Here is a 17,390-nt window from a genome sequence, read left to right as displayed (position 1 = left end):
ATGCCAATATCTGCCTTATAGTGACCCGACTCTCAGTCCACACTTGACCAGCAGTGGCTCTCCCAAGGTTTCAGTCAGGGTCTTTCCCAGCCTTGCCCAGAGATGAAGCAGACTATTATTATTTATTAAATTTATATAGAGTGCTTCATCCCAGGGCGGTTCGCAAGATAAAAATACAGGATAAAAGCACAATATAAATGGTTAAAGCACAAACAAAACAAAACTACTGCAATCTTAAGCCCTGTAAGATGGATTGCACAAAAATATATGGAGGCAAGTCATGGAAATATGATGCCGATACAATTGTTTATATTGCTAGGAAAATGTTTTTGGTAAACCAGTAAAAAACAGGAACTAGTAGTTCACACCTCTGCGGTTTAAATAAGTCCACAACTGTATGGTTTAAATAAGATGGGGTGATTATAGGCAAAGTGGAGATGAGAACTCTTGATAAGCTATAAAATATGAAGTTGCCCTTCTATTTGTCCACATAGGCTAGTATTGTCTGTGCTGACTGACAACAGCTTTCCCAGGTCTCAGATGGAACCTAACAGACCAGATCCAGGCATTTTTGGAAGAAACTGATTTTCTGGATCCATTTCAGTTGTGGTTTAGGCCCAGTTTTGGCACAGAAACTGCTTTGGTCACCCTGTATCATCTCTGTCATCTCTGTTGAGAGAGAGATAGGGAACCATGTCCCTGCTAATTCTTCTTGACCTCTCAGTGGCTTTTGATACCATTGACCATGGTATCCTTCTGGAGCAACTGTCTGAACTACGGGTGGGTGGGACCGCTTTGCGGTGGCTCCAGTCCTACTTGGATGGTCGTTCCCAGAAGGTGTTGCTTGGGGAATGCTTTTTAGCCCCATGGAACCTTCAATGTGGGGTTCCGCAGGGCTCAATCCTATCCCCCATGTTGTTTAACATCTACATGAAACCACTGGGTGGCGTTATCTGGAGGTTTGGTGTATGTTGTCAGCAGTATGCTGATGACACTCAGCTCTATTTCTCCTTTACATCTGCAGGTGAGGCAGATGTGCTGGACCAGTGTCTTGCCTCAGTAATGGACTGGACGAGAGCCAACAAACTGAAACTCAATCCTGATAAGACTGTGGCACTGTTAGTGGGTGGTTCCCTAGACCAGATGGGTGGGAGATTGCCTGCTCTTGATAGGGTTACACTTCCTCTGAAGGAACAGATTCGTAGCTTGGGGGTACTCCTGGATCCTTTGCTGTCGCTTGAGGCTCAGTTGGCCTCAGTGGCCCAGAGTGCCTTCCATTAGCTTCGGCTGGTGGCCCAGCTAAACCCCTATCTGGACAGGGATAGCCTAACTACTGTTGTCTTTGCTCTGGTAACCTCAGTGTTACATTACTGCAATGCTGTAGGGCTACCTCTGAAGACGGTTCGGAAACTTCAGCTAGTGCAGAATTCAGGTTGCTCACCGGAGCAAGACGGTTTAAGCATATTACACTGATCCTAGTATGACTGCACTGTCTACCAATTAGTTTCCAGGCCCAATTTAAAGTGCTGGTTTTGACCTATAAAGCCTTAAATGGCTCAGGACTGCAATATCTTGAGGACTGCCTCTTTCCATATGAACCTACCAAGACCCTGAGATCATCTTCTGAGGCCCTTCTTTGTGTGCCTCCTCCTCAAGAGGTCTGGAGGGTGGCAACATGAGAACGGGGACTTCTCTGCAGTGGCTCCCCGTCTGTGGAATGCTTCCCCCAGGAATGTTTGCCTGTGTGGTTTTATACTTTGATTTTATTCTGTGAACTGTCCTGAGACCTCCAGGTATAGGGCGGTATATACATTCAATAAACAACAACAACTCCATCTAACAACTGTTACTTAACCCCTTTAACTGGTGATCCTAGGGACTCCGCACAAAACATGTGGTCTGCCGCTGAGCTATGGCTCTTCCCTTGACCCAAACACTGTTGCTACATCTGTCCCAAAGAACAGCAACAGGCAGGTTCTCAAAGACATGTTTTACCTACCACTGCCTGCCATTCAGTTGCAAGTCTGCAAAGTGCAGCATTCCAGCTGACTTCAGGTAATAGGAAGAGTTCCATTTGCAGTAACTGGTTCGTTTGCACATGGAAGATACCACTTGGCACTGCAGATAACCAGAAATGCGTGCAGATGTGTGAACCTGGACCTAAGTACGTCTGGATCTACTTGGCCGTAACACAGAAACATGATATGAAGGGAGTCAGAAGGAAGGAAGCAAACTGACTGGACAGCTGGAACCAGCCTAGTCTTGTGATTAGTGGACAACACCCAAACAGCTGGGAACTGCTTACATTTTTTCCTGTATTACTAGTTGATCATCTCGTATATTCTGTTGGAAACCCACACTCAAGGGTGTACACCCTCGGTTGATAGGATGACTTCCCAGCCACCAAAGGCATTGAGTTTTGTATTTCACTTTCAGGCTTTCAAAGTGGGTGGTTATCTTCTGATGACATGCCCTGTCTAGCACTGCACACTATGACTATTATTTTACTCTGTTTGTTCATTGGCAGTAGCGTAAGTAAGAAAAGTAATACCCTTCCCATTTGGCACCAGTTCCTCCCATCTGTGGTCATGACATGCTGGGATGGAGGAAAGGTTAGACATTCTACCTTCCGCTTCCTACTTCTCCCCAGCCGTTTGCCTCCTCCCAATACCACTTTGTAGTGAGAAAAGCAAATAGAAGTTGCCTGGTAACATATTATTACGCCCCCAATAACATCCCTTCACTACTCACCTGGCTTTGCGGGACATCATAGTCAGCTCCCCAATAAAGTGTCATTCCGAGAGAATAGATGTGGATCTGCAACACAAGAGACATGTGTGGAATTAATGGTGTAGCAAAGACATCTAATTATGCCTGCAATGTGCAGGGGAAAAAGAGAAAGGAGGGAGTTAATACAAGATGGAGTCTTGCAAGACACTTGAGGAAAAACCCCAAGATGTCTTATAACCACATGAGATGCATTTTATGTGAAACAGCTGCTGCAGAAAGTGATTTCTTATGAGAATTGGCAGTAATATATAAAACTCTTCAGTCTGAGCACACAGAACTAACAACTCATTTCTTAGAGATGTTTTTCCTAAAACATGTCTGGCTCTTTGTTTTTTTACAAGGCAGGAGCGGATTTCAAAATCTGCACATCCCTCAAATGAGCTACAAAGCCGAGTATTCCTGGCAACAATAGAGTTAATGCAGTTGTGGGTTTGTTTGTTTTTTAGTTTGAATTTAGCAAGTGACCAACAAGGCATTCTTTTGTCTGTCCAGCAGCCTGCCAGAAATTTATCACCGAGTACATCATTTCTTTGGTTTAGGAATGAAGTCATAACCCAGAGGCTCATGCTACCCTGTCATTGTATTTCAGGAGGTCATCATAAATGGGAATTTGCTTTGGCTTGTAGCACTTTTTTTGTGGAACATGCTCAGATTTCAGGAACAGGAGCTGAAAATAAAAACAGATTCCCACTCAGAAGCTCTCTTGATGAACTATAGCCGAAACAAAGCAAAATATTGAAAGCCAGAAGTAATTAGAAGACACAGTGTGCTTAGCAGCACAGTATTATGAGATGGACTTGCTTTCTAATTAAAATAATAATATGTGCTTTAAAAGATTATTTTTTCACGCTCTGTTATTGACCTGAATCTTTATTTTACTCCCAACTGAGGAAAAAAATTAAGAGGCAAATAAATTGAAGGCACAACACTGATTTCCTTAGTTACTTGTCCTCAGATATTGACTCTGTTAACACAAAATGAACAAATCATGGTTTGCTCATCATTAACATGCCTCAGGCTTGCACACTCCCACCATCCTCCCTCTTAGGTAAAGGGAAGGGACCCCTGACCATTAGGTCCAGTCGTGGATGGCTCTGGGGTTGCGGCGCTCATCTCGCCTTACTGGCTGAGGGAGCTGACGTTTGTCTGCAGACAGTTTTTTTCTAGGTCATGTGGCCAGCAGCGCACAGAAATGCCGTTTACCTTCCCGCCGGAGCGGTACCTATTTATCTACTTGCACTTTGACGTGCTTTCGAACTGCTAGGTGGGCAGGAGCTGGGACCAAACAACAGGGATTCGAACTGCCGACCTTCAGATCGGCAAGCCCTAGGCTCTGTGGTTTAGACCACAGCGCCTCCCATTTACCTTCCTGGGTTGAGCAAACCCTAGTTTCTCAGTATGCCCAGTATGGTTCATGCAAACTATGGTTTGGCTTCAAAACAAGAAGCAGAAACCCAATTCAAGCCAGAGTTTCCAATTCTAATTTGATGGCAAAACTATGGCTCGCATACACCATAGTTTGTAAATAATGACCAACTGTGGTTTGCTCAAAGCAGGAAGTGGGAGAGGGAAGGAAAGAACAGAACAGGGAGAAAGCATACAAGCCTGAGGTACAGTTGTGGTGTTCAAACCATGATTTGGCTACTATGCACCAGCTAAGTCAAAATCCTTTAAATCACTTGATTTTCTGGTCGTGGACTATATTTTGAAAAAACAAACGAACGACGGCAGAGGAACGATGAGTGGCGTGCGAAAGGGCTCCGGAGAGGGGCTGCTTTAAATGGCGCCGCTCGAGGGGGTGCTCAGCCAACCGTGGCTCCTGTGTCTTGCGAGTGGCAGCGGCGGGACGGTGAACAGTGTGCAAAAGGGCTCTGGAGAGGGGCTGGCAGAACAAAGCCCAGCTCCCTTCCTCCTCTAGGCAGGGCAGGGAGAAGCCAGGAGGAGGGAGGGAGGAGGCGCCGCTGCTGCCCTGTGAAGGAGAGGGAAAGAACATGCACACTGGCAATCCACGCAGCGATTCCCGGACCATCCGTGCGCCAGATTTAGAAGGCAATTGGGCCTGATCTGGCCTGCAGACCTTAGTTTGCTGACCCAAGTTCTACTCCACCCACCATGCATCTGTTTAGTGTATACTTTCATATTCCATCCTTCCTCCAGTCTGGAGCAAAGGGTGGCTATCAGTGAATAAATAAAAGCAACATGGGTGGCGCTGTGGGTTAAACCACAGAGCCTAGGACTTGCTAATCAGAAGGTCGGCAGTTTGAATCCCCACGACGGGGTGAGCTCCCATTGCTCGGTCCCTGCTCCTGCCAACCTAGCAGTTCGATAGCACGTCAAAGTGCAAGTAGATAAAAAGGTACTGCTCCGGCGGGAAGGTAAACGGCGTTTCCGTGCGCTGCTCTGGTTTGCCAGAAGCGGCTTAGTCATGCTGGCCACATGACCCGGAAGCTGTACGCCAGCTCCCTTGGCCAATAAAGCGAGATGAGCACCGCAACCTCAGAGTCGGCCACGACTGGACCTAATGGTCAGGGGTCCCTTTACCTTTACCACCCACGAAACACCATTAAAAGGAAACACTACAGGTGAGAGATCTGATTGCAGTACCTTTTCAACATCAGAAAGAGACGACAGCGATTGATTCTGGAGGACTTCTGGTGGCGTGAATGCTCGCAGGTCTTGGCTGGAAACATTTTCATCTGTGAAGGACACACTGCCGGATGGAAGAAGCAGGAGAGACCATGGGGAAATGATGAATCCCAGAGCAGTGGGATCAGCTGTAGTTGGAAGGAGGGAACCAGCGTCAATTAAGATAGCAGACATGTATTAAAAAAGGACTTTTCATGCATGCATTTAATTACCATTCTTGTCCCAAGGCACCTCTGGTGCACAGACCTAATTAGTGCCTCTAATTAGCCTCCTTATTTGGCTCGCAAGGTCATTTTGGCTAAGCCACACCCATCAGCCCTGTCCCTGATGCAGGGCAGGTAAGATGCAGCTGGGATGAAAGGGGATTTGCAGGCACTCAAATATCAGCTGCAAAGCCCCAGTGAACAACTCTTTGAAAGCAACAATGACCAGCTGATTGCCAGGGCTTGCAAAGCAGTGTGAACTGGGCCTCAATATGCACTGCCAATCAGCTGATCACTGGGGCAACTCCCTTTGGAGAACTTCCAGGGCTGTGAGCGCTCCCAGGTTTTGGTTGGCCACAAGCATCCAGTTGACCACTGTGAGGAAAGGCTGGAATAGACAGGCCACTGGGCTGATCTAACAGGGCTCATCTTATGTTATCAGGCTGAGCCTTTACCTGCATGGCAGGTAAACAGCATAGGCAAAAACAGTTCAGCTGATGTCACTGCGATGTCAGGTGACTGACAGCTGCACACCCTTCCACACTTATCAAATGCCTAAGGTTCGGGCTCAACAGCTACTCATCCTTGTCCTATAGTTTTAACGTCTTTCCTTCTGCTCCTGGTTTTTGCTGCTCTCCAATTACACAAAGGAGTTTGCTACCTTATTCAGATTCAGTTGCCCCAAAACAGGATTTCTTTTTATCTGCATTACAGTGGTACCTTGGGTTACATACGCTTCAGGTTACACACTCCACTAAGCCAGAAATAGTGCTTCAGGTTAAGAACTTTGCTTCAGGATAAGAACAGAAATCGGGCTGCGGCGGCGCGGCGGCAGCAGGAGGCCCTATTAGCTAAAGTGGTGCTTCAGGTTAAGAACAGCTTCAGGTTAAGTACAGACCTCCGGAACGAATTAAGTACTTAACCCGAGGTACCACTGTATTTGAGTGACTTTGCTAGCAGTCTCCACCCCTCCTTCCCCAACCCTATGAAGGCAGGAAATATTTTCATACGCTGTATTTTGTACAGTGGGACCCAACGCCACCTTGAATAGATGAACTAATGTTTCTTCCCCTGTCATTTTGTGTGCGCAATTACTCAGAAAACATCAAAGCCAGAGCGGAACGCTCCAAATTGGAATACCTTTCCTCCCTCAGGTTTCCTTTTTCGGCTTGAAAAACTAATCCGTCAACTAAAAATTATTGCAACGGTGCCTGTCCGGACTAATTCTTAAAGGCAAAACTTAGAACCTAATTGGTGTGCTGGTGGGAATCTGTGTGGCGAAGGCAAAGTGCTGCACTCTTCACAAGAACTTCCATTCATGCTCCCTGAATAATGTTGCCACGAAGAAAAGCAAACTCTGAGATGATTCAGCCTACACTTGACCTTTTAAGAGAGGAAACCTTCTACCCCCAGAAATGGCAAGCCTTGGAAACAATAAACTTCTCTGCAGAGAACTTGACCAAACTGTCAGCAACACCAGTATGCGGTGATTTTTAGTTATTGAGGAGGTTACTCTACTCCTGTCTTAAAGGACCCAACACCTCTGGGGGGTGGAAATCGTCTTGTCCACTCTTGGGACAGGGTGGGACATTTTTACACCATCTTCATCCATTTTTAGAAACTGTGAGTTATCGCCATTATATAAGATGACAGGAGAAGAAGATATGTACAAACCCAAGTGGTAGATTGCACGCAGAGTGGTCAATCATAGTTCCCCAAAACTTGTAACTCAGAAGAAGTTCATTGTATGCAGTAGGAAAAAAATACATTTAGGAGTATCATTCTTCCATCAGAAATAACCGATACTGAGAAGGGCTAAGCTCAGTGACAAGAGCATATGAGCATATAACCGCCCCAGTAGTAGCATCATCCCAAGCACAACTTATCATAAATGAACAATAAGAAAAAGATGTCTAGAGGGGCCCCATTGCTGATCTGGAATAGTCAGGTTGGGCGGTTGTAGAGCAACTTGACAACTGGCTATAGAAGCTAGAGGGAAGAGGTTGCTCTCCCAGTGTTTCCTGCACAGCTTCTTTGCTTTTGGGCTAAAAAGCAAGCTCACGGCATTTCACATGCCAGTATCGAACCTTAGCCATTAGAAAGTACCGTATTTTTCGCCCTATACGACGCACATTTCCCCCTCCAAAAATGAAGGGGAAATGTGTGTGCATCCTATGGGGCGAATGCAGGCTTTCGCTGAAGCCTGGAGAGCGAGAGGCATCAGGGGGCACCGACCCCTCTAGCTCTCCAGGCTTCAGGAAGCTATCCGCAAGCCTTGGGAGCCCGGCAGGAGTGCCCGCCGGGCTCCCAAGGCTTGCAGGCAGCAGCCCGAAGCACGGGGCACGCTGCGGAGCACGCCCCGTGCTTCGGGCAGATGTCCGCAAGCCTTGCACACCCAACAGGAGGTCCCACCAGGCTCGCAAGGCTTGCAGGCAGCAGCCTGTTCTGGGGGCTGGGGTTGGGGGAAGATTGGGCCCCGTGGCTGATGGGGGGAAAACAATTTTTTTTAAATTTCCCCCCAAAAAACTAGGTGCGTCCTATGGGCCAGTGCGCCCTATGGGATGAAAAATATGGTATCTGTAATCTTGAGAATCTGCCAGCCTCCACCTCCTGGCTCTGCTCAGATACTATTTTTTCTTTTTAAATCAGAAGTTTTGAAATTCATCAGTAAAGTGTTATCAGGATCTGCATCTGCACCATTTAAGTGAATTTGCTAACGGTCTGCACCCCTCCTTCTGCACCACTATGAAGACAGGAAATATTTTCATATGCCATACTTGGTGCAGTGGGATCCAACATCACCTTAAATAGATGAACTAATGTTTTCCCCCCTGTACTGTCGTACCTTAGAAGTCGAACGTAATCCGTTCCGGAATTCCGTTTGACTTCCAAAACGTTCAAAAACCAAATCGCGGCTTCTGATTGGCTGCAGGAAGCTCTTGCAGCCCATCAAAAGCCGTGGAAGCCCCATCAAACATTCAGGTTCCAAAAGAACAAACCAGAACAATCACTTCTGAGTTTGCGGCGTTCGGGAGCCAAAACGTCCTGAGTTCCAGGGAGTTCAGATCTAAGGCACGACTGTATTTTGAGTTTGCAATTTCTCAAAACATACTATAGGACTGTGATGATAGGGTGAAGGTCCCCAGTGCCATCAGGCAGTCTTTACAACTAGAGTTTCAAAAGAGATTTTTTTTTACTACAACTCCATGACCGTTTGCAACACTGGCTGGGGCTGATGAGGGTTGCTGCCCAAAAACATTTGAAGGGCACGAGGTCACAGAAAGAAAAGGTACACAAGGCCAATGCTTGCAAAGAAATATTTGAAGGCAAAATCATGAAGATCAAACTAGAGCTGCAGAATAGACTTTAATCTGAATCCAACCACGGCAAAAAGAAAATAAGAAGATGGGTTTTTCTTCCTCTTCTGGGGTAGCCTGCTAAATTTGCCAAACTGAAATAAGCCAAACACGCAGATAAATGCAACTGCTTGCCAAATTTCTTGAGAAGCAAGCACAAAAGGAACATAACTGCGAAAATGTGAGTGGGGAGGTAGAAAATCAAGTATGAAAACTAACTCCTTCTTCCTTGTTCACTCACGGACTCCAAGAGAGAACTCATGGATAGTCACAAAAGAGGCAGTTCCAACATTCAGAAAACAGTAAGTGATAAAGGCCTCCCTGAAAGCAGAAAGTGAACTTCACCAGGGAGAAGACTAGGCTAGAACCATTAGACATAGCATGCTACTTTTTCACGTACAGGAAGATTTTGATGTGTGGCATCAATCAAATGTGTCATGGGGCTCATCAACTTATGTAGACAGCTGCACCACATTCTGCTTCAGGTATGGGGAAGCACTGAAACATCCAATTCTCAACCACTTTCTTGACAGACGCTAAGATTACTGCTCTATGGAAACAGACCTGTCTCTTTCTATGCAACCTTCTTTGGCTTCTTATATCTCTCTCATGCCCCTTCTGGGCACACCTGACGATAATACTCCAGAACACATGGACCAAACTGCATTTCTCTCGCTGTGGTTCCTAAATGTGCCCTGCTCTGACCGGGACCAGCCCTCCACTGGCCCCTGCAAAATGAATCAGGAAGTGGCTGTAGGTAAAATGGTCAACAAACCTTTCTTGGCTACTGACCTGGCTGGCTTTGTGCTAAGGATTTGACGAACACAGAAAGCCACTTTTTACAAACAATTACGGTAATTTAGTACCCCTGCTGTGGCAGCTACACATTCCACCTTTGCAGCCCATCCTCTGCAGCCTAGATATTGCTGTATGATTTCTCACTTCCTCAAGGAAAGGGATAAATTCCAGGGTCAGCAAGCACAGAGGAAAAGTAAGTGTGAACAAGCCCTTAGATTTATTCCTTTATTTATGTGTGCTTGGTACTGTTGGGTTTTTTTAACCCATCCTGGGCAGTCAAAGTGAGGCTCTGACCCCTCAAGGGATCTTCAACTAACCCTCCACTCTCCCTCTGCCTTTCTGCCCAATTTAAAAATGCAAAGTAATGTTTTATTCGCCTGCACCTTCCTAAGCGGTCCCATGTGTCATTTGTTACAGGGGATGGACCTTTCTTTGAAAGGCTGTTCAGGACCCCTGACCCTTAGGTCCAGTCGTGGACAATTCAGGCTGCGTGCTCATCTCGCTCTATACGCTGAGGGAGCCGGCGTTTGTCCACAGACAGCTTCCGGGTCATGTGGCTAGCATGACCAAGCCACTTCTGGCGAACCAGAGCAGCACACAGAAACGCTGTTCAGTCCTAGTCTAGTTTAAAGTCAAAGAACTGTAGGAGCAAGTGAGCAGGGCATTAGAGGTTACCCACCAGGAGTTATCACCCAAACAGCAGAGCTGGTCACAGACCTCCTCATTAAGGCGAGACGCGTTGCATATTCCTATTTAAATCACAGCAATTATTTCTAAATGTCCATCTCTATTCACAGAACTTCACGTATGCAATGTTTAGGCAAACCTGTGCCCTCTTTCCAGATGACATATTTCCTCTTTTTGGCGACCCATTAAGTCACCATCGTATTCTCATAGAATCATAGAGTTGGAAGAGACCACAAGGGCCATCAAGTCCAACCCCCTGCCAAGCAGGAAACACCATCAGAGCACTCCTGACATATGGTTGTCAAGCCTCTGCTTAAAGACCTCCAAAGAAGGAGACTCCACCACACTCCTTGGCAGCAAATTCCACTGTCGAACAGCTCTTACTGTCAGGAAGTTCTTCCTAATGTTTAGGTGGAATCTTCTTTCTTGTAGTTTGGATCCATTGCTCCGTGTCCGCTTCTCTGGAGCAGCAGAAAACAACCTTTCTCCCTCCTCTATGTGACATCCTTTTATATATTTGAACATGGCTATCATATCACCCCTTAACCTCCTCTTCTCCAGGCTAAACACGCCCAGCTCCCTTAGCCATTCCTCATAAGGCATCGTTTCCAGGCCTTTGGCCATTTTGGTTGCCCTCCTCTGGACACGTTCCAGTTTGTCAGTGTCCTTCTTGAACTGTGGTGCAGTTCTTCTCCTTAGTTCATGGTGGGGGTGGCTCTCTTTTAAAGCCCTGAAGAGAGATCTCCGGATATCAGGAGACCATGTCCCAACAATTGGCTCCCATCAGCCAAGTAAGCATTCCTAACAAAGGAATAGCTGGCAGGCAGCCATGTCAATGGCCTATGCTCCTGAGTCCTCCTCTCGCAGGCTTGCCTTGTCTTCTTTCGCCTCCTACGCTGCCTGGCCTCTCGCCCTGGACTGAGTCTTGCCCCAGATCTCGTCTAGGCAAAACCACCCACTGCTCTGTCCCTTGTCGAAGACTGCAAACAGGGCTGTGCACTCCTTAACTCAGCTAAATGTCAATTAAACAAAGGAAGTTGCTTTATAATATGCCCCAAGAGCCTCCTGTTGTTCCCCTTCTAAATACCTTGTACCGTTGCATCCTCCGCAGCAACAAGGGAGGAAAACAAAGTGGTTTGCCATTTGGGTCCTCCCACTCAGAAGTCCTTTGATGCAGTGTGTCCATGTATAAAGTGATTTTTAAGTTGAGTTGTGCTTTTTTAAATACCTCCCCACCCCCAAAAAAGTCACTCCTCTCTTTGTCTCTGCACAGTTGCTCTCAAGTGACTCTCTCCTCCAAAGTCTTGCTGCTGCTAAATCTCCCTGCTCTCCTCACCCTCAAAATGCAGGAGTTCTTCCAGCGAAAGGGAATTTTAATCTTCTTTCCAGGACCACTGGAAATTTTTTTGGTTTTTTTTTGTTTTTGTATGGCCCTTGGTCAGTTGTGTGTCATTTTCAGCAATTAGCTACTAGATCGGTGAGCTAATTCTAGAGCTATGCAGCCTGGTCACAGAAGCCTTGTGAGTTTTAATAAGCAGTGCCAGAAGACAACTGAGTTTGTTTGTTTGGTTTTTTTTAAGCGTATATTTACGAAGGCAACGAAGCCTCATTATTCCGGCAAACAAGCCAATGGCACAAAACAAAAAACAGATGATTTCTTTGCAACCTGTTTGCATGTGCCATGAAAAGGCAACCATTTCACAATTCAAGAATAGCCAGAATTATTTTGATCACGCTACTGGTGCAAAGCCATTCCCCTCGCCTCCTTCTGTGTCAACTCAATGACAGCATAGCAGTGAGACAGTATGCTCTTGCTTAAGCTTCTCAGCCAGCCCCAACCCAAAGAAAAAGTGAACTGGGTGAATTGGAGTCAGTCACTCGCAGCCAAACCTACCTCGCAGGTTGTTGTGAGGGTGCTTTAAAATTTTTAGAAGAAGGGTGAGATGAAAACACAATTAAACAGTAACTGAGCATACCTCAGTTACTAAAAAGCAGAGACATTACCTTGCCAACAAAGGTCTGTATAGTTAAAGCTGTGGTTTTCCCAGTAGTGATGTATGGAAGTGAGAGCTGGACCATAAAGAAGGCTGATCGCCGAAGAATTGATGCTTTTGAATTATGATGCTGGAGGAGACCCTTGAGAGTCCCATGGACTGCAAGAAGACCAAACCTATCCATTCTGAAGGAAATCAGCCCTGAGTGCTCACTGGAAGGACAGATCGTGAAGCTGAGGCTCCAATACTTTGGCCACCTCATGAGAAGAGAAGACTCCCTGGAAAAGACCCTGATGTTGGGAAAGATTGAGGGCACAAGGAGAAGGGGATGACAGAGGACGAGATGGTTGGACAGTGTTCTCGAAGCTACCAGCATGAGTTTGACCAAACTGTGGGAGGCAGTGGAAGACAGGAGTGCCTGGCGTGCTCTGGTCCATGGGGTCACAAAGAGTCAGACACGACTAAACGACTAAACAACAACAACGAGCATACCTCTGCTAAAATAACCTGTGGCCACCCATACAAAACAGTGGGCAGATTCCGAAAATCTCTGCTTGTAATATCTTTAACAGATTCATCTTTTTTGCTTTCATGCTAGACATGCAGTGGGCACTGTGAACCCACAATCAACCCACTCAGCCATGTAGACAGGACAGGGTGGGCGATGGGTGGTCCCAGCACCTGGCCTTGATATTCAAGCTTTGGGTGCTGGTGGCCTGCTCCCTCTTTTATATTAGAAGCATGGCATGTACTCTACATGTACAGATCTACTCCACCACAACAAACAGGTTTCCAGGATGTGCATTTACGTGGGCCAGCATGGTGTTGTTGTGCAGCAGTTCTCAAACTGTGGTCCACCAGTGGTCCGTGAGCTCCATTCAGGTGGTCCATGGCAAGTCTGTGGGTTTGTGGTTAAAGATGAGAGACAGCACATCCACTGCATGTAATGTTCGTACTCATTTTTAACTGCATTTTTCCTGATCCTTTAATTTCCTACATTGTATTATTACTATTATCATTGCTTAAATTTGTATGCTGCCCTTACACCCACAGGTCTCAGGGCGGTTACAACATAAAGTCACAATACAAAAACACGTAATGGAAACAAAAACAAAACAACTACGTATTCCAAAAGCACAACATAACAAAGATGCAATTAAAAATCACGCAGCATTTAGCACTGTGCATTGTAATTGCTACAACACGGAGAAAAGGAATTCTGCCAAGACCCTTCGCAATTTTCAAGAGGTCTTTGGGGGTGGGGACGACAGCTGGGAACCACTGGTATAGTGGTCAGAATGTCAGACAAGTCCTGGACAGACCCAGATCCAAATCCTGACTCAGCAATGAAGCCTAACCTACCTCATAGGGTTGTTGTGAAAAACACAATGGAGGAGGGAGTAATTTTGCAAGCTTTTTCTGGTGCTCCTAAGAGGGGAAAGTTATAAATACAAAGGTGGTCCACTATCTTTCTAGGTCCTCTGATTCTTTAATTTTCAGGAGTAGGGAGCCCTGCACTGTAACCTTCCACTTAAATATGGAAGCTCCCATCGCCATGCTATGATCGCTACAACTCATTTAGGTTTCTTATACATACATATGCGCTCACTTACACAAGTTTGCAATTACTGGGTTACTGGTAGTGAGTACAAGAGGTCAACTGGAACATATTCAAAGGTTTTATGTTGCTAGGTAAGCCCGATAATTGTAAAGGATGGATTGAGTTGTCTTTATTATTCTTACGTTCCCTAACGAGGACTTGACAGTTTGTACAGAACCTCCCTGTTTCGCAATACGAGTCCTGGACAAGGCAAGAGCACTCCCTTTCCTTACAAGAGTCGGCACCTCCCATCCACCTGTCACGGTGGCATGAATGTACTGTATAAGCGGCACCGTGAATATTTACTGATTCAGTGAATCTCCTGACACATCACGGGCACAGAGTTGTGCGAGGTTGGTTGGCACTTGTACGTGTTCACGCAACAAGACTGACAAGATTTTGTCACAATTACCAGGTTCGCCATAGCTCAGGCAGACACATACGGTACTTTTCTGTCTATAAGACACCCCCATCTATAAGACTATTTTGCAGGAGCGAAATTTTAGGGGGGGGAGATGGCACAAAGTTGCTGAGCTTTTCTGCGAAAGATTGCACAGAGTTGTTCAGCTTTTTTTGGGCGGGGGGATTATTGAGGGTTGTTGAACTTTTTTAAGGGGGAGAAGCCGAAAATTGCTTTCCCGCACGCATTGCAAAATCTGCCTCCTGTCTGTCCCCTCACCGTCAGAAGCTGCCAGTCGCCCGCCCAATTGCCGCAGCGTCGGCCAATGAACACCATCCATTGACGCAGCAACCAATGACACACACAATAGCAGCCGACAGCCACAACAGCAACCAATCAACGTCCACCCTATGTATAAGACAGCCCCATGATTTTAGCTTGATTTCTAAGGAAGAAAACATAGTCTTATACACAGAAAAGTATGGAAATTCCTCTTCAAATCTCCTATATGCCCACAAAATTAGAATTCTGGAATACTAAGCATTAAATCTTTCTTTCTTTTTAAAGCCATGGAAGGAATATCCCTCATTCATAACTCCAGGCATTTCCTAGCTGGAGGAACAGGAGGGTACTTAAGGAACGTGACAGCCACAGAAATGTTCTCAAGTGAAGCACAACCTGCTATTAGCTTGGAAGGGAAAACCCCACACTCAACTCTCCAACAACAGCACCATTTGACCAAAGGAGCAGACAAGGAGCTGCAAAATCGCTCTTAAAAACTTAAGATCAAACAGCAACAATGCCACTATAAACGGTAAGGGCAGAAAGGCTCCATTAAGAGTTGCCTTCTGCAGTTTTGGTAAGCTATCCTGTTTAAAGAGGCAACACCTAACTGACTTTTCAGAGGAACAAAATAAAGGAAAGACCTGCTCGTCTACATACACCGATGCCCATAACACATAAAAGAAACATCACTGGAAAGACCTGTTATTTCTGACCTCATGCAGTTTAAGAGTACAAGATGCAGCATGCGTCTGCATGCAACAGAAGACTACAAGACACAGCACACACCCTCTGAATGACAAGTGCTAATGCAGGTAATTAAACAGGTGGAATAATAGGACTGGCCCGGGATAGGCATCTTTGTGCAGATTAGCCTGGCATATATTTTGATGTTGAAATGGAGGTTAAAAATTGCCGGCCTTTCCCTCCCTGCTCAGAGACTAATGCTATGAATTAGGGCATGAAAAACTGTGTTAAACGGCTTGCTTTGCAGCCCTGCCAAGGGGACCTTGTGGGCTTCCTGCAGATGCACCTTCTTAGAATCCACATTTCTCATTTTGCGGTGGTCATCAGCGGCTGAGATAACTTTGGAGCTGACAAGGCCGATCAACGCCCAAAATTGTAGCCTCTGCATTCAGAGTCAGCATCCTATTCAAGTAACTGTGAACTCCGAGTGAGACTCCTTATGTAGATGGAAAGGTACCTTTCATGCACAAATCCAAAGATTTCAGGGGAAGTCTGCGTACAAAAAGGCTTTAGGGGGGAAAGAGCCAAGTGCAATGGCTACAGAATGCTGACCGACTGTCAAGGAGCTTAAAAACAAAATTCCAGGGGTGGAATGATACCGTATTTTTCGCTCTATAGGGCGCACCCGAGCATAGGACGCACCTAGTTTTTAGAGGAGGAAAACAAGTAAAAAATATTCTGAATCAAATCATTGCAGCTGCCTCGTGGAACCCGGCTTCAGCGAAAGGAACCGTAGCCTTTGGAGCACAGTGCGAGACCCCTCTCGCTCTCCAGGCTTCAGCAAAAGCAATGCGTAGCCTCCAGAGCGCGGAGGAAGTGCTCCCTCTGTGCTTTGGAGGCTTCGCGTTGCTTTCGCTGAAGCCAAGGAGCCTGCATTCGCTCCACAGGATGCACAAACATTTCCCCTTCATTTTTGGAGGGGGAAAAGTGCATCTTATAGAGAGAAAAATACGGTATATCCCAAGAAGAGAGAAGGGGAGCACTCCATACTGCAACACTTCGCTGCAGGTCTCACTTGCATCTCCTGTTACCAAGCGCAAGAGACAAACCACAGGTCCGTAATACTTACGAGCTTTTAGGCGCATATGGCTGGCAACTGCTGGAGACAGCATTTTGAGCTTGATGAACCTCTGATCTTATTAAGCAAAGCAATTCTGCCGTTCTTATAAATGTTTCTTGAACATAAGAGGCTGCCTTGAATTGAGTCAGACCATTGGTTCACTGAGCTTAGTACTGTTTGCTCTTGACTGGCAGTGGTCTTATAACGTCTTTGGCAGGAATCCTTCCACCAGAGACCCTTTAGCTGACAACGCTGGAATCAAACCTTGAACTCTCTGCGCGCAATGTGGTTGAAACCTGAGCTGTCGTCTAGTCCTCTCCATGTACAGTGGTACCTCTGGTCGCGAACAGAATCCGTTCCGGAGGCCTGTTCACAACCTGAAAAGAACATACCCCACGTCTGAGCATGCGCAGGTTGCGATTCGCTGCTTCTGTACATGCGCATGACATCATTTTGCGCATCCGAGCATGCGTGAGTGGCGAAACCCGGAAGTAACCCTTTCTGGTACTTCCGGGTCGCTGCAGGACGCAACCTGAAAACGCGCAACCTGAAGCAAACGTAGCATGAGGTATGACTGTACTGACATAAGCAAGGAGGCATGTTCTGTTGGCTCACCTTCAATTTCAAGTTTCGAAGTCACCCCAAACGCTGTTGGGTTTTGCATCATGATAAGCACTGAACTACACAACTATCCCGTAAGTCAATGCATTCATTGCTCCCTTTCACAGATGACATCATGGAGGCCAGATTATCAAGACAACATAAGGAGTAGAATCATAGGGTTGGAAGGGATCCTGAGGATCGTCTACCCACTGCAATTCAGGAAT

General features: G+C 46.3%; 1 protein-coding gene across 1 annotated transcript in view; it reads right to left on the bottom strand.

The window, feature by feature from the left end:
• The window catches only part of PTPN13 (protein tyrosine phosphatase non-receptor type 13), a 162,142-nt gene that overhangs the window by 91,973 nt on the left and 52,779 nt on the right, over positions 1–17,390 (bottom strand). Inside the window, exons 3-4 of the mRNA XM_081925517.1 lie at positions 5,395–5,564; positions 2,752–2,817 (exon numbers count right to left, since the gene is read on the bottom strand). Coding sequence (XP_081781643.1) covers positions 2,752–2,817; positions 5,395–5,564 — 236 coding nt within the window. The remainder of the gene's footprint in view (positions 1–2,751; positions 2,818–5,394; positions 5,565–17,390) is intronic.

The sequence above is a fragment of the Podarcis melisellensis genome, assembly GCF_964234715.1.
Source record: "Podarcis melisellensis genome assembly, chromosome: 9".
Classification (NCBI taxonomy): Eukaryota; Metazoa; Chordata; class Lepidosauria; order Squamata; family Lacertidae; genus Podarcis; species Podarcis melisellensis.
Note: the sequence above shows the minus strand (reverse complement) of the source record. Positions and strands in the feature narration are given on the sequence as shown.